The sequence below is a fragment of the Leopardus geoffroyi genome, chromosome B3, assembly GCF_018350155.1.
Source record: "Leopardus geoffroyi isolate Oge1 chromosome B3, O.geoffroyi_Oge1_pat1.0, whole genome shotgun sequence".
In the NCBI taxonomy this organism is placed as follows: Eukaryota; Metazoa; Chordata; class Mammalia; order Carnivora; family Felidae; genus Leopardus; species Leopardus geoffroyi.
In genome coordinates, this window is record NC_059337.1 from 37,394,420 (window position 1) to 37,416,920 (window position 22,501).

Here is a 22,501-nt window from a genome sequence, read left to right on the forward strand (position 1 = left end):
CAACTAAGCCACCCAGGAGCCCCTACTGGCAGAATTTTTTTTAACTGTATTTGCAAAATTAACTTTCCCAATGACTTAAGGTCTCAGTTACTTACCCTTTATTATTTAGTGGTGATGTGGGAGACAGGGAAGGACAGGTCCTCTTGGCAGAAGGCTCTTCCTCCTCTTCATCAGATGAACTGTCTATGGTTAAATCAATCACCTCCACTTTCTTATTTTTATTTGAGGACGGGTGGTGAGAAGCCACCTGATGCTCCAATGTGGAGCTCAAGCATCCTGTGTAGGAATGAGTAAAACACAAGGTAAAAAAGACCCATGACGACATGTCTCTTTTTTCCTCAGTATGTCTATGGGTTAGTTTATCAGTTACAGTTTAGACTTACAATATTGTTAGGGGCAGAGAGTAGAAAACCAACAGTGGCTCTGTTCCCCTAAGCTTAAAACTACTATTGATTATTGGTTGTTAAAAGTTTTTTGTTTTTAATTTTTTTTATTTTTTGAGACACACACACACACACACACACACACACACACACACACACACACAGAGTACAGGATGGGGAGGGGCAGAGAGAGAGGCAGACACAGAACTTGAAGCAGACTCTAGGCTCCGAGCTGTCAGCACAGAGCTGCGTGCAGGGCCCGAACCCACAAACCATGAGATCATGACCTGAAGATCATGACCTGATCTTGAGCTGAAGTCCATGCTCAACCAACTGAGCCACCCAGGTGCCCACCCCCCTTTTTTTAAAAGCAAAAAAAAAACAAAAAAACAATTCTGAATTAGGGCAAACAATCAAAATGTATGTCTATTTCAACATAAAAGCAGTTTGAGGGTAAAGACCATATATTACATATGTACCTAGGATACTTGGGAAATGTATGGTAACACTTTTTAAATGTCATAGCATCCTTCCAGCAAAAACATACTAAAAACCAGAAAAATAACATAAATGGAAAAGAAACATTCACTAATCTTTACCAAACCTCTTAAAAATTTTAAATGATACCATCTCAAAAGTATGACCTTACAAATGACTTATTTGTTTGTTACTTTGAAATCTTACACCAGAAAAACTTTAAAGCTAGCAAAGTGAATTTAAAAGGAGTTTTACTACTTCTGAACATTTAATCAATAATTTAATAGAGTTATTGAGCGACCCATAAACTGCTGAGTTTTTCGGAAATGTGTACTTTTTTAAAAAACTTATTTTTTTCCAGTAATCTCTACATCCAACACGAGGTTCAAGCTCACAACCCCAAAATCAAGAGTCGCATGCTCTACCCACTGAGCCAGTCAGGCACCCCCAGAAATATATGCATTTTAATAGTAAAAATCAAGGCTACACAATAACAGGGAGACTGCCCCACCCTTCTGGAAAACCAGCACTCACCATCAACTCCATTATAAGAGGCAGAAACTTCCTGCACTTCCTTTTTGGATCTCATAGGTGCCCAAGAGCCATCCTCCTTAAACTGTATTTCATCACAGTCTGTACAGTACTTTAGGATTTCCATAAACAAGCTATAAAAAGCAATTGGTCCTTTGAATATCACATTCTAAATGAAAACAGACTACAAGTATTGCTGTTCAAAAAACATTCAGACCTCCTATATTTTGTACAAGTATAAATGAGAAAGAAGAAAGCAGAACAGATAAGTTGTCTTTGTTCTCAAATTCTAGGGCTAAATAGGAATATAGTTACTTAAATTATGGTACCTTATATGAGCAAATATTATGTAACTATGAAAAATGAAGTTTTCAAACATTTTTAATAATAGGGGAAAATACACACAGAAAGTGGGAAGAGGCCAAGAAAATAAAATTCTTCATTTTAAAAATAAAATTCTGTGTGTGAGTGGTATATAAACAGCAGTTATTTCTGACTGGTGACATTATGAGTATTCTATTTCTCCTTTATATTCTTGTGCATAGTCCAAAGTATCTACAATAAGCATATCTTATTTGATAAACTGAAGCAATACATACAAAAAATATGTACTGAATGTTAAGTCTCCTTGAAAAATAACATGCAGATATTAAGAAATGAGATTTGCAAGACAGTGGATAAAATTGTCAAATTCTGAAATGAAACCAAAGGCTAAAAAATATTAATACTGTACAATCACAATTATGTGAAAACAAAAATTAGAAAATACACCACAAAACCCTTTCATTTTCCTATGTTTTTCAGTTTTTCTTAAATGTGTGTATAGATATGTGCACATGAGTATATGGTTTTTAAAATAAAGAAAAATCCCAATTGATGGGGGGAGGGGATCTAGAGCTATATAATATACAGAGTTGGTAAAATATCATTCAATTTAGATTTATCAGTGATCACTGTCATTTCTAAAAAATTAAACATAAAACATTTAAGTTACATGTTTACTCTTTTCCCACGTTTGGCCTGACATCTTTCAAGCTCTAGGTTACACTGTATTGCTAAATGTATTCCGCTCCGTATGTTACATCTTCAGGCTCCTATGTTTTCTCAAATGCTGTAGATAAGCTGCCTTAAGTGTCTTGCTAGAGTACAGGAAATATCAAGAAGATCCTTCTTTTCACAATTTATCCTTGTTCAGCGGCAAAAAGGACAAGAAAGGAGTCTAGAGAATACGGGTGCCTTTAGAGAAACACTCCAAGATGTCTGGAAGGACAGAGAAAACACAGGAGTGTTAAAAAAAAAAAAAAAGATAACTATTGTGATGCCGTAGGCGGACAAGAAAGACAAAGACAAGTACTTCAGAGGAAACAGAAACAAAGAAAGCTGCTATTCAGCATGTTGATCAGTTATGAAGCCCTTACAGCCCTTACAGTGGGGAACAGGTATGATGAACCAGGACTGAAGGAGAAAAATCTGCAAAAATAGGTTAGCTTCTACTAAAAAAGCCTAATGGGGGTGTGCTGAAATTAGCCAGAGTGTCACAGTCCTGCCATTCATTCTTTCTCTAATATGGCCTACATGGCTGGGACAGATGGGACTCATGTTAGGAAAAGGTGTAAGCATACCCTGCTTACAGCCAGTGCTACTTTAAATGGTAAAAGTCGGGAGAGACAGACGGTAAAGCATACACTTCCCAAACGGAGGACATCAAGTTAAAAGGGAAAAATGCTCACAATATTAATTATTTACTTTGAAAAGTATTAATTTCTAGAATCATGAAAATTCTAAAAATGTACTACTGAGAAAACACTACCTGCAGAATTTTCATCCTAAACCTGATAGATCACAAATTCAGATAATAGATGGTCATTCCAAGGTATAAGGAAACACTTTAAATCAACATACCCATCAATAATAAGGTGTTCATACGGAGCCTTCTTATCACAGACAGGACAAACCCAGGTTGGTTTTTTCTCATTCATCTGAATGTAAAGAGTTGCATCAAAACACTGTAGATGAGAACATGTTAGGGCCCGACATGGAATTGTCAGCCGCATTTTACCAAGCTTGAAAAGAGAGAGATAAAAGCAAATATTAGACAATGGTCATTCAATTTAAGTTTTGATAAAAATCTCCTGAAACGCAATGTGTATGTATTCTGACTTAAAGCATACTGTATTTACTTTTCATCAATATGAAAGAACATTAAATACATTTCCTATGAACCCTACATATTAAAAAATTATAGGATTTCTTTAGATATTAAACACAGTGACTCTGGAAAGTCTACAGGGGCACCTAGGTGGCTCAGCTGGTTAAGCGTCCGACTTTGGCTCAAGTTGAGGTCTCACGGTTCATGGGTTTGAGCCCCGTGTCAGGCTCTATGCTGACAGTTCAGAGCCTGGAGCCTGCTTCAGATTCTGTGTCTCCCTCTCTCTCTGACCCTCCACAACTCACAGTCTGTGTCTCTCTCTCTCTCTCTCTAAAATAAATAAACATTAAAAAAATAAAATAAAATAAAAAAAGAAAATCTAGGGGCGCCTGGGTGGCGCAGTCGGTTAAGCGTCCGACTTCAGCCAGGTCACGATCTCGCGGTCCGTGAGTTCGAGCCCCGCGTCGGGCTCTGGGCTGATGGCTCAGAGCCTGGAGCCTGTTTCCGATTCTGTGTCTCCCTCTCTCTCTGTCCCTCCCCCGTTCATGTTCTGTCTCTCTCTGTCCCAAAAATAAATAAACGTTGAAAAAAAAAAAAAAAAAAAAAAAGAAAATCTACATCAAGGGTTATTCCACCTCACATCCATAGCTCACAGATTAGCTTTTGGGGGAAAGAACCATGAACCCCTTAAAATTATATGCCAAATTCTGTAAGGGTGTGCATTTTTCCAAAAAGAGCGCTGTCACCAAATTCTCAGAGTAGTCCCTCATCTAAAAAAGTTATAAACCACTTTACAAAGGATTTGAGGAAATGAAAAAAAAATGTCACATTAAATACTGCAAGATAACAGATATGAAGACATTCAACCTGATCTCTGAATGAGATCCCTAGGATGTCTGGCAGAGTTGCCAAATGGCAGCTCTGAGAAGGAGGTCGAGTGTGTGCACTCTCTGTACTTCTCCCCTCCCTGGGCATTCTCACACACTATTCGGCAAACATCCCTAGACCTAGCATCTCCACCATGTTATGAGACTTCCTCTTCTCGCCTTAAGCTGAGGCTCAATAGTCTGCCCTATGAAAAATGAAACCTACTTCATCCGGTCCCTGAGATGGTAGCTTGCGCCCCGGGCACGGAAGCCGCACTGCGAGCTGCCGTATCACAACTCCTTTCCTGGGGGCCACCTCACACGGTGCAGCTGGGTTGCCACCGTTCCCTGCCCCCCTGCCCAAAGGCTACAATGGCTATACAGTATGAAAGTTATCTACTTTCAATAACCACACTGTTTGCGAACCAGGAAAAGATTCTGGACATAATCTGCAAGCTTGAAAAATATAAAGGCTTGAAAAGGGTAGGAGTTAAATGCGGAAAAAAAGAGGAAAAGAGTTTTGGCTCAGAAGAATTTCAGGAAAATGTGCAATTTCCTAGTCTACCAAGGAAATTAACTGTCATTTGTGGTCCTAAATTATTGTTCTGGTACCAATGATTTACTGTGCCTCTAGGAAAGGCATTTAACCTTTTGGGCCTCTTTTTCTATCTCCAAAGTAACACTGCTTCCTCCTCACTTCAACAGGATATAGTGATCGAGAACAAAACAGGACCCAGAATGTGCCATAAACTTGTGAGAAGGGAGTAGCTCCAGCTCCGTGTCAGAAGCATGGACAGGGGAGACACAGAGAAAACTGACAGCTCCTTTCTCTGGGTGCCCACCCCACCCTGTGCGTGATAATGTACTATCTGTTTATGTATCTGTCGCCTTCTACCAGAAATACACCCGACTCAGTTCCTCATCCCTGGCACCTGGAAATGTATGTGCTATACACAGCAGGAAGACGGTCCTGTGTGTGGACACTTAAGGCTTTGTGCTCACTGAGCAGCTCTGGGAGGGAGCACTCATGGAGAGTGTGAGGCCCTACACAGCACTTTATGAGCCTGTCCCGAGTACGAATTCTGGAGTTAGACTGCCTAGGTTTGAATCCTGGCCACGCTAGGTAGTGTGTGAATCCTGAATGTCATTTAGTCTCCCTGAGCCTCAGCTTTGTAAAATGGGGATAAAAATACCATCTACATCTTAAGACTGTGGGATTTAAACTGTATTTACTGTATGCTGCCGGACACATAGTAAGTGCTCAGTATATGTTCCCCCATTACAATAAAACTACAGAGCCACTATTTGCTTCCAATTACTTTGTCAGCTAGTGGGAGACACACCCCCCATTTCAGCTCAGTACTTCTTCCATTCTGTGCTCACATAAGATTAGGCAACTCATTACTCCTTTCTACTCTTCTATTCAATTTTTATGATTTGATTTACACAAGCACCTGATAAAAAGGCCAAAAAGGACAAACTAGTTCTTATAACAGAAGAATACCTATTTGCTGTTAGCTAAGACATGCTGCATTAGTCTAGAAACATTTTCCAAAGAACAATCTGGATGGTGATGCTAAATTAATTTTTTATATCTTAAAGCACACCTTAACTTACCTGTGAAATACAAATTCCTACCGCTTAAATACTAAGTAGAGAAATCACAGACTTGAAAATCCTAGACAAATAAAGTAATTGTGGATAAAGTCCATGTAGTACAGAACTAGTGAGCCACTTCTGATAGTTTATGAAGACAATGGATCCGAAGGAAGAAGACTATTTTCAGAATGCAAGCCACACAGCCACAGAACTTACACTCTGAAAAGCAGTTAACTCTCTAAACAATCGTCTCACATGCCTCCCTCCCCCCTCATAATCCTCACTTGGTCAGCTCACCTTTTTGGTGAGAGAGTAACTCTCAAGCCCTTATGATCAGCCACACTGACAAATGTGTCTACAGGATTTTTAAGGAACACTGCTAAGTGAATGCTGCAGGAAACACATTTATAAATGGGGACAGAAAAAGAAAAGTTCCCTTGCAAATGCACTGTTGATTAGCTGTCACAAAACGCTTTGCTTCAAAGAATCACAAAGTAACTGTTATGTGGTAATACTCCCCATACTTCTGATTTTAAAAACAATCTCTAAATCCTAAATATTTATCTACAAATGGACACTGGCTTCTCTAACATGGTATTAGGAGAAGAGCAGGGCTTTAAACATCTTCATCTCATAATTACAAATTCCCCTTTTTCCTTCATAGGACATTGGATATTTGCATCATTTGCAAATAAACACTCTGTACACAACCCCCAAACAAGTTTTCCAATGCCACTAGCCCTACTATAATATATAATTGTACTACTTAGTAACTGATGGCGCTGTAAGAGAAAATACCCTATACCCTAGAGATGTTCAAGCTAGCTTATGTCCAAAGGACCTTAGAGAGTCAATAATATGTATTTTTAAATCTGGTAAAAAGAAAGGAATAGTGATATCAAAAATAATTTCAGGGGCGCCTGGGTGGCGCAGTCGGTTAAGCGTCCGACTTCAGCCAGGTCACGATCTCGCGGTCCGTGAGTTCGAGCCCCGCGTCAGGCTCTGGGCTGATGGCTCGGAGCCTGGAGCCTGTTTCCGATTCTGTGCCTCCCTCTCTCTCTGCCCCTCCCCCGTTCATGCTCTGTCTCTCTCTGTTCCAAAAATAAACGTTGAAAAAAAAATTTAAAAAAAAAAAAAAAATAATTTCACTTTTTCTTCATCGTCATCCTTTCATAAATAAATTCCCAAGGAGTTTATTTTTTTCTTTTATCAACTCCAAGTCATTTGTATTGAAGTTCATAGGTCTGGGGAATATCTTACAAAGTAGGTTCTCAAACATTCTTCCAGCTGTATTTTTAATAAATCAGAACTAAAATATTCCCAAAGAACAAAAACATTTCTAATTATTTTCATTGCCTTTAGCTAAATGTTCACAAACAACAGAAACTCATTTATTTTGAGCTGTGTATATCACAACAAGGGCAATTCAAATGCACAGTCAGACATCATATTTACATATTTCAAAGGGAACAAATCTTTTTTATTATTCTATAAATTTGATATATAGATGAGTTGTCATTACTAAGTTTTACTTTTTAGAATAAAAACATACCTAAAATATACTGCCTTAATGTTTCAGAATAATTGTAAAGGGATTTTCCCTTTAGCCAAATAGAAATCCATAAAAGTATTATAATTATGGATTATATATACATAGCTTTTTTTCTATATCCTGAATTTTAAAAGCAGATGTCAATTTAAAATAAACTGCTAAAACTGTTGAAACTAAAAAGGGAAGAAACGGTGGTGATATGGAAAGAAAAATTAAAAGCTGGTACACTAAATTAAGAGGTGCAAGTGGCAAAACGTGATTAACATTTTCTAATAATATAGAGATCACCTGAACTATAAAATTTAGAACTAGTTCTATAAGTAAAAACATCAAGATTTATATTACAGTGCTCATTTATGTGAATAAATGCTTCATCTAATGATATTAACATCATATATATTAGAACAACTGTAAACACTTTTATTTTTTATTTTTTTTTTTTTTTAATTTTTTTTAACGTTTATTTATTTTTGAGACAGAGAGAAACAGAGCATGAACAGGGGAGGGGCAGAGAGAGAGGGAGACACAGAATCTGAAACAGGCTCCAGGCTCTGAGCTGTCAGCACAGAGCCCGATGCGGGGCTTGAACTCATGGACCGTGAGATCATGACCTGAGCCGAAGTTGGACGCTTAACCGACTGAGCCACCCAGGCGCCCCTCTGTAAACACTTTTAAAAGGAGACTGCAGAAAAACAAGACTTCTTCCAGTGATTTAAATGGGAAATGAAGCTTCTGCACTTTTCTAAATTTCTCATAGTCTCTAACCTGGTATTCTGTAATGAAATGGGATGACAAGAAAACACAGGGAGGGGGAAAATAGATAAATTGGGGCTTGGGGGAAGGAGAGGAGGATAAGCAGGTATCTTTTTTTGTTTTTAATCTTTGTTTTCTTCCTACCTTCCACTCACTTGGTTTGTGAGCCATTTTCCTAAATGTTAAAAAATGCCAGCTTCCTTTACACCATAGTTTATTATAACATTTACCTAGTTACTTAAGAATCCACCCCATGACTCTGCGGCCTATATTTTTTTTACTGTGGTAAAGCATGTAACATTAAATTTAACACTATAACCGTTTCTAAGCATGCAATTCAGTAGTGTTAAGTATATTCACATTGTTGTGCAAGAGATGTCTAGAACTTTTTCATCTTGCTACACTGAAATTCTATAACCACTGATTCCTCCTCCCCTCAGCCCTTGGCAATCACCTATTTCCTGTTTCTATGATTTTGACTGCTTTAGATACTTCATATGAGTGGAATCATAGAGTATTCCTTTTTTTGTGACTGGCTTATTTGTTTATCAGAATGATTTTGAGTTTCATCCATGTTGTAGCATATGACATGGTTTTCTTCTTTTTAAATGCCACATAATATTCCGTTGTATGTATATACCACATTTTCTTTGTCCATTCATCTCTCAATATACATTTGGATTATAATAACCTCTTGGCTATTACGAATCATGTTGTAATGAACATGGGTGTGCAAATTACCTCTACGAGATCCTGCTTTAAGTTCTTTTGGATATATACCCAGAAAAGGAATTGCTGGACCATGGGGTAATCTTATTTTTAATTTTTTCTGAGAAACTTCCATACTGTTTTCCATAAGGGCTGCAGCATTTTACATTCCCACCAACAGTGTGCAAGAGTTCCAGTGCCTCTGCATCCTCACCAACACCTGCTATCTTCTTTTAATAGTGGCCATCCTGATGGGTATGAAGAGATAACTCATGCGGTTTTGATTTGCAATTCCTTAGTGATTAGCAATGTAGAACATCTTTCTATGTGTTTATTGGCCATTTGTAAATCTTCTTTAGAGAACTCTCTATTCAAGTCCTTTGCCCATTTTTAAATCAGGTTGTTTTGTTATTGTTCTTGTTGAGGTATATAAGTGTCTTATATATTCCAGATGTTAACCCCTTATCAGATATATGATTTGCAATGATCTTCCATTCCACAGGTTGTCTTTTCACTCAGTTGTTTTGTTTGTTTTGTTGACATGCAGAAGTTTCTAAAGTTTGGGGTAGTCCGTTTGTCTATTTTTGCTTTTGTTGCCTGTGCTTTTGGTGTTATATCCAAGAAATCATTGTGAAATTCAATGAAGCTTTTCCCTACATTTTCTTCTAGGAGTTTAAAAGTTCAAGGTCTTAGGTTTTAGGTCTTTAATTCATTTTGAATTATCTTTTGCATATGGTGTAAAGTAAGGGTCCAATTCCTTATTTTTCATATGAATACCCAGTTTTCTCAACACCATTTGTTAAAGAGACTGTCATTTCCTGGCACTCTTGTTGAAAAGGAACTTGGCCCATAAATACAAGAGTTTGTTTCTGAGTTCTCTATTCTGTCCCATTAGTCTACATTATCTATCTTATGTCCATGCCACACCATCTTAATTACTGTTGCTTTGTAGTATGTTTTGAGATCAGGGAATGTGAGGGTTCAAACTCTGTTTTCATTAAGATATTGCTTTGGCTCCCTGGGGTCCTTTGAGATTCCACAGGAATTTTAAGGTTTTCTTTCCATTTTCTGCAAAAAATGCCATTGAGATTTTTTTTTTTTTTTAATGTTTATTTTTGAGAGAGAGAGAGCGCGAGTACGAGCAGGGGAGGGTTACAGAGACAGAGGAAGACAGAATCCCAAACAGGCTCTGTGCCATCAGCACAGAGCCTGATACAGGGCTTGCACTCACAAACCATGAGATCACAACCTGAGTCGAAATCAAGAGTCAGACGCTTAACCTAGACACCGCTCTATTGGGATTTTGATAGGATTGCACTGAATCTGTAAATCACTTCGGGTAGAATATTTTAACAATATTCAGCCTCTAATCCATGGACCTGGGATGTCTTTCCATTTACTTATGTCTTCTTTAGTTTCTTTCAGCAATGTTTCATAGTTCTCAGTGTACAAGTCTTTTGTTTCCACGGTTAAGGTTCTTCCTGAGTATTTTATTCTTTTTGATGTAATCATAAATGGGACTGTTTTCTTAATTTCCATTTTGGATTGCTGACTGTTAGTATTTAGAAACACAACTAAGATTTTGTATCCTGCTGAATTTGCTTATTAGTTCTAATAGTTTTTTGTGGAATCTTTAGGGTTTTCTATACAATAGATCATGTCATCTATGAACAGAGATGATTTTACTTCCTTTCCAATTTATATGTTTTATTTCTTTTTCTTGTGTAATTGCTCTGGCTAGAATTTCCAGTACTGTGTTGAACAGCAGCGATGAGGGTGAGCATTCTTGTTCCTGATCTCAGGGGAAGAACTTTCAGTCATTCTGTGCTGAGTACCATGTTCACTGTGGGCTTTTCAGGTACAGCTTTTATTATGTTGCAAAGGCTTCCTTCTATTCCTGGGTGGCTGAGTGGTTTTAGGATGAAAGGGTATTGAAATGCTTTTCTGCATTAAGATAATCATGTGGTTTTTGTCCTTCATTTTGGTAATGTGGTATATCACATTGATTCATTTTTGTATGCTGACCCATCTTTACATTCCAGCTACAGATCCTACTTGGTCATGGTGTGTGATTTTTTTTTAATGTGTCTGGTTTTGGGATCAGGGTAATGTTGACTTCAGAGAATGAGTTCGGGAGTATTCTCTCCTCTTCAATTCTTTGGAAAAGTTTAAAAAGGATTGGTGTTATCTCTAAACGTTTGGTAGGATTCTCTGGTGAGGGCACTGGGGTGCTGGACTTTTTTCTCTGTTGGGAGATTTTTGATTGGTGCTTCAATTGCTTCACTAGGTATAGGTTCAGGTTTCTTATGTCTTCATGATTCAGTCTTGGTAGGTTGTATGTTTCTAGGATTTATCTATTTAAGTTATCCAGTCTGTTGGAATATAATTGTTCATAGTAGTTTGTTACAATCCTTTTTATTTCTGTCATATTAGATCATCAGTTGTAGTATCTTCTCTTTCATTTCTCATTTTAGCTACTGGAGTCTCCCCTCTTTTTGCTTGATCTAACTAAGGGTTTGACAATTTTGTTGATTGTTTTGAAAAACCAACTCTCAGTCTCATTGGTTTTTTGGGTTTTTTTTTTTTTCCTATTGTTTTTCTATTCTCTGTTTCATTTATCTCTCTGCAAATCTTGGTTATTTCCTTCCTTCTGCTGACTTTGGGTTTAGTTTTTGTTTTTTTTTTTCTTTTTCTAGTATCTTGAGGCATAATGTTAGGTTGCTGTTTGAGATCTTTCCTTTTTTAACGTAAGTATTAACTACTATAAACTTCCCTCTTCCTGCTGCTTTTGCTGCATCCCATAAGTTTTGGTATATTTTGTTTTCATTCTCATTTGTCTCCTGATTATTTGTGACTTCTTCTTTGACACGTTGGTTGTTTAAGAGTGTGTTGTTTAATTTCCATCTATTTGTGGATTTTCATGTTTTCCTTCTGCTACTGATTTCTAGTTTCATCCAATTGTGGTCAGAGAAGATACTTTGTACGACTTAAACTTGTTAAGGCTTGTTTTGTCTCCTAACACGTGATCTACCTTGAAGAATGTTCCAACTGCACTTAAGAAGATTATGTAATCTACTGTTGTTGGACCTACTTTGTAAGGTCCAATTGGTCTATAATGTTTAAGTCCTCTGCCTCCTTAGTGACTTTCTGGCTGGTTATTTTACTTATAACTGAAAGTGGGGTATCAAGTTTTCTGCTATTATTGTGTTGCTTTCTAGTTCTCCCTTTAGCTCTGTCAGCAATTACATCATGTATTTGGGAAATCATTTTAATAATAATATAAAAAGGCTGGAGTCAAAACAATTTGCCTAAGAAAGACTAGATATAATAAGGAATAAAAAGGTAGAAGGATATATGCCAAATGATAGGATTTGGTGGGTTTTATTAACTCCACTGTATTTCTGTAATTTTACAAAAGCTTACTAATGAAGATGGGTTCCCTTAGCAATAATTATAAGGCAAAAAAGTTTTTTAAGAGCTACATCAAATATAGTATTATAAATGAATTCAAGAGCTAATGACTTTTTCATCTTGTGTTTGAGATTTTATAAATTATAAAAGACTAAGATGTAGGACAAATAACATTTAATTTGTTTCAATTCTTTGTTTATTTAAGAATACAATAACTTCATCTTTGTCTTAGATTAGTCGGATTTCAATATTCAAAGCTTTCAATATCAAGTCTGCCTGAACAATCCAGGCAAATCAGGAAACAGCTGTGTCCTCTTAGTCTTCACACTTTCTCCCTAATTTAGGTATGATTAATTTGATTAATTATAAAAAGGTAATTAAAATGTCAAAGTAATTTACTCCTAGTTTTTCACATATTTTTGTATGAAAACCACATTCAATTACCACTCCTACAACTGGTGGGCCTAACATCAAACTAGTTAAGCAATAAAGCTTTTTGAAAAAATGTTCACTTATTTATTTTGAGAGAGAAAGAGAGTGCACAAGTGGAGGAAGATCAGAGAGAGAGAGGGAGGGAGGAAGGGAGAGAGAGAGTAAGAGAAAAGAGAGAATCCCAGGCAGGCTCCATGCTATCAGCGCAGAGCCCAACATGGGACTCAATCTCATGAATCGTGAGATCATGACCTGAGCTGAAATCAAGAGTTGGACATTTAACCAACTGAACCACCCAGGTGCCCCCAAGAAATAAATCTTATCACATCTTTGGGGGAAACTTTTTCACTACAAGTTTAATCATCCTGGTATGCTTTGGGCCTTATTTATATTCATTTTGTACAAATGACTTTGACCTCATTTTCTGGTTTAAAAATATTTCTGTTTTTTCATGCATAATCAATTCAGTTATTCAGGCTAAATAGAATAGTTTTTAATCAGTGGATTCTTACAACGTAGACATTGTTGGCAAAATGGTTAAACTTAATGTGTGAGTAAGTCATGGCTAGATTTCTATTTGAAAGGATATTATTTTTAAAAATGTAATTTTAGGAGTGCCTGGATGGTTCAGTCAGTTAAGCATCCGACTCGATTTCGGCTCTGGTCATGATCTCACTGTGAGCTCGGAGCCCCACGTCAGGTTCCTTGCTAACAGTGCAGAGTCTGCTTGGGATTCTCTCTCTCCCTCTCTCTCTGCTTCTTATCTGCTTGTTCACTCACTCTCTCAAAATAAATTAAAACAAACATTAAAAAATGCAATTTTAATAAATACACCAAGATAATACATATTCCTTATTTGAACACTTTACACTTGAGTCTCAGAGACAATCATGAGTCACAAGCAATATTTAAATATATCTTACTAAGAGAAGAAAATTTTTATAGACTTAATAATTTGGTTAGATTCCAAATCCTATGACTAAATAATAATGTCTTTCTACTTTTCAGAAACTGTGACAAAGGTGGGCATATTTCAAAAGTAAAACATAATACTGCAAATACCAGGAATACTTCATGAAAGGAGAAAAATGTATGTTGAATCTTCTGAAAGGCAAATATTAGTTAACACTTACTGGACATAGTAGAGAAACCCTTAGGCTGGTTGTAGCTATTTCACTGTCTGGATCCGCAGTCAATTTCTCTTTAACTGACATTCATTGAAGAGAAAACAAACAAACAGAACATGTTGATTAAAGATACATCAGTGACGCAACATTAGAAAAAGAATAAGGAACTTAAAATGAGGAAGCTTAAAAATATCAACTCAAAAATAATCCGTTCAATTATTTCCAATTAATTGAATGGAAAGATAAAAACAATTACATGGTTTATAACTTCTTCTCATCCATGGAACAAAAACTGCATTGCATTAACATAAAGGAAATCTGTATAGTAAACTGACATATTCAACTGACGGCAGAATCTTTTCCTTTTATAATCCTAAGAAACTGGATAAAGTTGTTCTTTCTTTTAAATTATGACCAATATTATAAGAAATTAATCAATAGTATAGATAATAGAATTATCAACATTTATAAATTTTTCCAAAGCTCAGATTATAAAATAATTAATACATTTTATACACTATATTAATCTATTTTTCATTATTAAATTTTTCTATTTTTCTATTAATTCTACTTTCAAATTATAAAAAAGCTCAATTTCTTTTCTTCCACATAATTATTTGAGTTTTATACTTATTTATCCATAAACTAATTATGCTAATATTTTAGGCAAGTCAATTCTCCTCTCCTTATTTGCTTCTAGCAAATAAGAACTCACACACTAGATAATCTCTGGGTCTCTTCAGTTCAAACTTCCTGAGGTTCTTAAGAGATAGAGCACTAGTAATAATGGCTATTCTGCTACTTTCTGTCAGTCTTAAAGGAGTGTAAAGGACCTTTATACTTCTCGCCTGGAATCCTGAGACACATATTTACTTCTGAAAACTTCAATTTGGAACTTTAATTAAATTTCAACACTGAGTTGAGACTGGAAATGCCTAAATGGTAGTACTCCAATAATTTTAGACATTGTTCCACAATGACTCTGAAGTCTGTATGTGTAAGGGGAGGCCCAACTGGGAGTGGTTGTGTACATAGTCAATTCCAGAAGTTCAGAGCTGTGGCACAACTAAGTGTGACTAGAAAGTTAATATATAGTAGAATTAAGAAAATGGGGAGCAGAAAAGTACTCAGATAAGGAATAATGATTTCAGAGTAGATGTCTATTGTGCTGATAACCATTTATGAGAATGAAGAGTCCTGCCTTTATTAAACATGGTGATCTTTACAATCTGGATTTTTTTTTTTTTTGAGATGGTCTACATTTTAGATAGTCTATCTATCTTCATAAATTAGTGAATCTCAACTATGATGTACATTAGAACTACCTATAGAGTTCTGTAACTTATAATTGCTCACTGAGTCAGAATGGGGAAGAGGGACACCAACTGGTTGTTTTTTAAAAGCTCCAGATGTGATTCTGATGCCAAGCTTAAAGGTCATTTCATTTAGTCTGGAAATTCCAAGTGTCTGAAATATATATAACTCATAGTCTGCATCCCACACCTGAAAAGGCATAAAATCCCCGGGTTTTAGTTTGGGAAATATAGTTATATCACTTATGCTATATATCATATGTCAATTATGGAAACTATACCTGTACCGTTATAGACCCAATCTTAGTCAATCCTTTCTTATAAAGATAAATTTAACAAACAGTATCTTTTTAAAGGTAACATAAACATGTAAATAGAATTGTAATGTGATTACTGACCATTCCGCATACCTGCAGCACCCTATCACCACCCTACAAACAGCAATGAGAACAATATGGACTTGATCTATTTAAACTTTCACTGAAATGAAGCGGTAACACAGACCATAATATCAACCTTATGCAAAACAGAGTTCAGTGTTTAGTACTTCCCAAAGAAATTGAAACAGGCGAGGCAACCTGAAGTAGTGGTTAAGAATACAGGATCTTAAAAAAAAAAAAAGAAAAGAAAAGAAAAGAAAGAATACAGCCTAACTTAGAATTCAGACTTTAGTCCGGTCATTTAACATTTCTGTGCCTCAGTTGCATCAACTTGTAAATGGTAACAACAGCACTTTATAGCAATGTTCTAAGCATTAAATGAGTTAATACACACAAAATGCTTTAAAATAACCTAATATCAATCACCCTCAATAAATATTAGCTACTGCTACTCTTTTTAAAGATGTCATTTGTATTTTCACTTTCACTAGGAGATGGCAGGGTTTTATGAAATTATTTTAGAATCAGCTTGTCAACTTCTATTAAAAAAAAAAGCTTTGCTTTTGCCTTTGCCCTTATAGACTCAATCTTAGTCAATCCTTTCATGTAAAGATACTTTTCAAGATTCTACTAGGATCTTAATTGGACTGAATTTAATGTACAGGTCATTTTGAAGAGAATTGACATCTTTACAATAACAATACTGAATGTTCTGATCCATTAACATGGCATATCTCCCCATTATTCAGGACATATTTTAATTTTTCTCAGCATTGTTTTGAAGTTTTCAGAATACAAATATTTTGTGTGACATATTCCTAAGTATTTTATACTTCTGGATGTTACAGTAAACTCTTTGTTTTTTTAATTTCTCTTTTCAGTTGTTCAGTGTTAACAGAAATACAGCTGATTTATAAATTGTGTATTCTGCAACCTTGCTTAAAGTAATATTAGCTCTAGTTGCTTTTTAATAGATTCTTTAAGTTGTTTTCTACACAGACAATGAAGTTATCTTCAAATAAAGACAATAATTATTTATTCATTTCTAATCTGTTGCTTTATTGTGCTTTTTTTCTTGCTTTACTGTGCTAGCTAGGATCGCAAAGGCAATGCTAAACAAAAATATTAAGAGCTGATACTCTTCCCTTTTTCCCAATCATGGGGGTAAAGCATTCTAATTTCTCACCATTAACTATAATATTAGCTAAAGGCTTTTTGTAAATATCATTTGTTACACTGAGACAGCTCCCTTCTCTTCTATTTTGCTGAGAATTTTATCATGCATAGATACTGAATTTTGACCAAATGTTTCTCTTGCATCAATGGAGATGATCATGTAATTTTTTCTTTTTGTTAAGTTTGCTGAGAAGGTGAATTATACTGATTGATTTTCACATATATTGTATGAACCTAATATTCCTGGAATAAACTCTATTTGGTTAATATAGATTGTCTTTTTAATTTTAGTTGAAGTGTAGTTGACATACTGTTTCATAATCTTTTTACATATCGACTTAGAATTGACTTAGCCAACAATTCTGAAAACAAAGTTGGAAGACTATTTGACTTCGAGACTCACTAATCATGACTGCTGTATTGGCATAGGAACAGACATATAGGTCAAGGAAAAATAACAGAGTCCAGAAACAGATTCTACATCTATGGTCAAATTGGGTTTTTGAAAGGTGATTAAATGCAGAAAAAGACAGTTTTTTTCAAAAATGTTGTTGGAACTGGGTATCTACATGGGGAAAATGAAGCTCTAACCTTACCTTGCATCATATACAAAAATTAATTTAAAAAAAGAATATTTGTGAGCTTAGGTTAGAAAAAGACTTCACAGTATGCAAAAAGCACAACTATTATATAAAAAGAAATGGGGAAAAGATCTGAACAGACATTGCATCAAAGAAGCTATAAGGACAGCAAATAAGCAGAAGGCATCATTAATCATTAGGAAAATGCAAATTAAAATCACAATGAGATACAACTACACACTGACCAAAACAGCTGAAACGCAAAGCAACCTGACAAATACCAAGTGGTAGTGAAGATGCAGAAAAACTTGAAATTGCATACACTGTTGGTGGCAATGCAAAAATGGCATATGCATTTTATAAGAAACTGCCAGTCATATCATGTGACAGCAATCCGAGTCCTAATTACCCAAGAGAAATAAAAACATATGTCCACAAAAGTGGGATATCCATATGGAAAATGTAAACATTTTAGCAGCTTTATTTATGACAGTGCAAAACTAGAAACAACCTAAACGTCCGTCAATTGATAAGTGGATAAACAAATGATGATTCAGGTAAATGGAATACTAAGTAATAAAGAGAAAAAAAACCCTACATGGATGAACCTCAGAAGCCATTATACTAAGTTAAAGAAGTCAGACATAAAAAGGTCCATGCTACAGGCCTTGAGATACCTGACATTTTAGAAAAGACAAAATTACAGAGACAGAAATCACATCAATGGTTATAGGAACTAGGAATAAGGGGCTGAGATGAACTGCAAGGGGCCACAGGGGAACTTTCTGGGATGAAGGACGTTCTATATTTTGATTGTGGCAGTGGTTCATGATTGCATACACCTGTAAAATTCATCAAACTGTACAATTCAAAAGGTGAATTTTTACTTTTGTAAATTATACTTCAATAAAAAAAAACAAAAGAAAAAAGAGAGACAGGAAAGAAAATCATGTTAAATTTAGTCACAGCAAGTAAGGAAAAATAAAATAAGCAAAGTCCTTATAATGTGAGGGCAAGAAAGTAAAAAATAAATACAGGTTACAATATTTTACCCTGCAACATCAAACAACATGGGGCAAGTCTTCTAGGAATTAAAGTTCTCCTGTGTCACTGTGAGTGCAGTGGTAATAGTATCTTATTATATGACCTATAATGAAGTTATAGTTAGCCACATTAAAATTAATCTTTTTGGGGCGCCTGGGTGGCGCAGTCGGTTAAGCGTCCGACTTCAGCCAGGTCATGATCTCGCGGTCCGTGAGTTCAAGCCCCGCGTCAGGCTCTGGGCTGATGGCTCAGAGCCTGGAGCCTGTTTCCCATTCTGTGTCTCCCTCTCTCTCTGCCCCTCCCCCGTTCATGTTCTGTCTCTCTCTGTCCCAAAAATAAATAAACGTTGAAAAAAAAAAATTTTAAATTAATCTTTTTAAAAATCTCTGTTGCCATGACCTATGAGAGTTAGCAACTAGTCGTCACACATGGCTATATATGAATTTAAATTAAATATAATTTAAAATTCAGTTCCTCAGTTGCACTGGTCACATTTCAGAACTCAACAGGCACATGTTGCTGGCAGCTAACCCATGGGGCAGGGCAGATGTACATTTCCATCATCACAGATTTTTCTATTTCTGTTGCTCTAGCTTTTTTTTTTTTTTTATAAGTTCTATCATTCCTTAATATCAGACTATTTTATAGTAATCCTTTTAGAACTTTAAGGTTGTAAACAACTGAATATATTAAATTCAATACTTTATTTAGGCAAGGAAACAGGCACAGAGACCAAATTTTTATTCTGGATTTCTTTAAATCAGTTTACCTCAACAAAAATCTGAGTCTATGTGCTAGGAACTGTGCATGAGGAATTCAAAGATAAATAAGATTAAATTCCTGCCCAGAGAAACTCAGAGTCTAGTTGAGAGCTGAGCTGCTCAGTGGGACCGTCTCTAATGTGCTCTAAAAGAAGTGTGTTCAGGAAGCTAGCTGAAAGTGAACTCATCTACTCCAGAGATTCTGAGATGCCTCCTGGAAAAAGTGAAACACGAAGGATAACTGGAGTGAGGCAAAGAACAGGGAAGTTCGGAGGCACAGAGAACAATGCTGGCAAAAGTCGTGCAGAAAAGATAAGAATCCAGTATTTTTGGAATATAAAGTACAAGAAGGGCGAATACAGAGGACACTGGAAAGGGTAAGGGTGAATAGAGAGGACACTGGGAAGTGGTAAGTGTAAATAGAGATGACACTAGGAAGGGTAAGGGTGAACACAGAGAACAGTGGAAAGCGGTAAGCAGGTGCCACGACATGGAAAGTTGCACTTGTCATGCTAACAAAGTTAGAGTTTTTACTCTACCGATGTTACAAAGCCATGGATTGCAAGGGAATGTAAGATTAGGTCTGTACTAATTAATCACTTAGGTCGCTACCAGGAGAGAGATAGGAAGAGGGACCAAGAAAGAAGAGGGATAGATTACTTAAGAATAGATTTTTTAAATAAAGGCAGAATATGCGAGCTTAAATGATGGTAGTGACAGTAGGGAGAGAGAGAAGACAGATTTGGAAAGTATTTAGGCTGGAAGTTTGATAGGATTCAGGGAGTTCAGTTTTAAATACCTGAATTTGGGGGGGCGCCTGGGTGGCTTAGGCGGTGAAGCATCTGACTTCGGCTTGGGTCATGATCTCGCAGTCCCTGAGTTTAGAGTCTGGAGCCTGCTTCAGATTCTGTGTCTCCCCCTCTCTCTGCCCCTCCCCTGCTCACGCGCTGTCTCTCTCTCTCTCAAAAATAAACATTAAAAAAATTTTAAATACTTGAATTTGAGGACCCAAAAGAATGTTTCTGTGAAGGTGGTTAGCTAACTATGCATATCTATATATGAAACTCAGGGGAAGGTCCCAGATGAGATACGTGCTAATTTAAACCACAAGATCAGATGTGATTATATCCAGATAAAGTATGCAGAAAAGTGGGCCAAGGATGACACCCCAGGGAAACGCTTCTCTTAAGCAGGATGCTTCTCTTAAGAGAATCTACTGAAGGTAAGTGATTGAGAAGAAACAGAAGAGAATTTCAAGGATAAAGTGGTTGGTATGAAATGTAGCAAAAATATCTAAGATGAAAGCTGAAAAAATAAACTTTAAATGTGGCAATCAGACTGTCACTTGTGACATCTGCAAGAGAAGTTTCAATGGAATGATAGGAGGTTAAAGGGCACACTGGGTTGCAGTGAGGAGGGAGACAGATCAAGTGTAGGTTACTCTTTGAAAAAAGTAGGAGGATACAACAGGAAGAAGACAGAACTCTATCTAGATAGAGAATAGCTTGTTTTTATATTTTTTAAACGATGAAAAAGACCTGACAAAGAAGGCTGACAGGAAGAGCTAATAGAGAGGGGTGAACCAAAGTACAGGACAGAGAACAGATAAATGAGGGAACGAGGTCTCATAATACTGCTTCTGGGCATCTGCACCCAGATGTCTCGCAGACATCTCAAATACCAGTGTAAGCACGCACTCTGATCCCTCCAATCTTCTCCACATCGTTTCCCATTTCGGTAAAGGGCACTACCATGTAATCAGTTTAAGAAGCCTAGAATTCCTCCTTGACTTCTTTTTATTCCCTCCCCACATGTAATCCGTCACCACTGCTACCCTTCAACACTTCTCAAACCATCAATTTCTTTTTTTTGTTAATTTTTTTAATGTTTATTATTTGAGAGACAGAGAGAGAGAGAGACAGACAGACAGCAATCAGGGGAAGGGCAGAGAGAGAGAGAGAGACAGAGAGGGAGACACAGAATTGGAAGCAGGCTGCAGGCTCTGAACTGCCAGCAAAGAGCCTGACACGGGGCTTGAACCCACAGACCACAAGACCATGACCTGAGCTGAAGTCGGCCGCTTAACCGACTGAACCACCCAGGCGCCCCTCAAACTGTCAATTTCTATGCCCATTGTCAATACCTATGCTCAAGACACCATCACCTCTTACCTGGACAACAGGTTCCTAACTGGCCTCACCACATCAGTCCAGCCCCTCCTCAGCTCAGTCTTCAGAACAATCTTTTTTTTTTTTTTTTTTTTTTAATGTTATTTTTGAGAGAGAGAGAGAGAGAGAGAGAGAGAGAGAACGTGTGTGTGTATGTGTATGTGAGAGAGAGAGAGAGAATGGGGGGGACGGGCGGGGACAGAGGATCCAAAGCATGCTCTGCACTGACAGCAGCGAGCCTGATGCGGGGCTCGGACTCACGAACCGTGAGGATCGTGACCTGAGCCAAAGTCAGACGCTCAAAACCAACTGAGCCACTCAGGTGCCCCCAAGAGCAATCTTTTTATTGCCCAAATCTGATCATGTCATTCTGCTTAAAAATCTTTTAAGGGTTTTCTATCCTTGACACCTTTATGTCATCTGTATGAACTCACCCCATGGCTATCTCTCTGGCCACTGTCCTCCTTGGTTCTCTCTTCTCCAGCTCCACTGGCCTTGTCTCTTAGCATATTCCCCTCTCTTCTTGGGCTTAACTCCGCCTCATCCTTATAATCTTGTCTTTAAACATCACAGCACCAGAGAGGACTATGTTCTGTTGTTACCTCCAGAGCTCCCTGTCTTTCTTCTTTAAGGCACATGTCACAACTGTAATTCATTAATGACTTGTTCAATCATTTAATTCTGTCTTTCCCACCAGACTACAAACTTCTAAGGGATGCAGAGACAGTGTGTGTCTTGTTTAATGCTATATTCTCCTGTGCCTGGAACACTGTAGACTCTTAATATAATTTCTTGAATGAGAAGAATAAATGAATGTAAGATTACCTTTGAGCAGAAAAAGGGACATTTACTCCTGAGACTGAAGAGAATAAGTAAGGGTAGTTACAAATGTAGATAAGCTGAAGAGCAGTTACGGTGGCACTAGATTAAGGAAGCAATGGGCAGTTGAGAGAATTAACACCTTGTAGTGCCAATTTTCTTGCAATGGCAGTGTGCTAATAAGAGAGGGGGAATAGTGTTTGTGTAAAGTGTGACCAAGGTTTAAAATGACTGCTGCAGGGAAGAGGGAGAGAATAGGAACGTGATAAGA

At 36.8% G+C, this 22,501-nt stretch overlaps 1 protein-coding gene across 7 annotated transcripts in view; it reads right to left on the minus strand.

Annotated features, from left to right (window-relative positions):
* PIAS1 (protein inhibitor of activated STAT 1) overlaps positions 1-22,501 on the minus strand; it is a 137,632-nt gene that overhangs the window by 10,577 nt on the left and 104,554 nt on the right. For all 7 annotated transcript variants that reach the window (XM_045449300.1, XM_045449295.1, XM_045449298.1 and 4 more), the window contains 4 exons: positions 13,995-14,068; positions 3,294-3,454; positions 1,395-1,525; positions 96-276 (listed from right to left, as the gene is read on the minus strand). In XM_045449300.1, the coding sequence (XP_045305256.1) occupies positions 96-276; positions 1,395-1,525; positions 3,294-3,454; positions 13,995-14,068 (547 nt within the window). The remainder of the gene's footprint in view (positions 1-95; positions 277-1,394; positions 1,526-3,293; positions 3,455-13,994; positions 14,069-22,501) is intronic.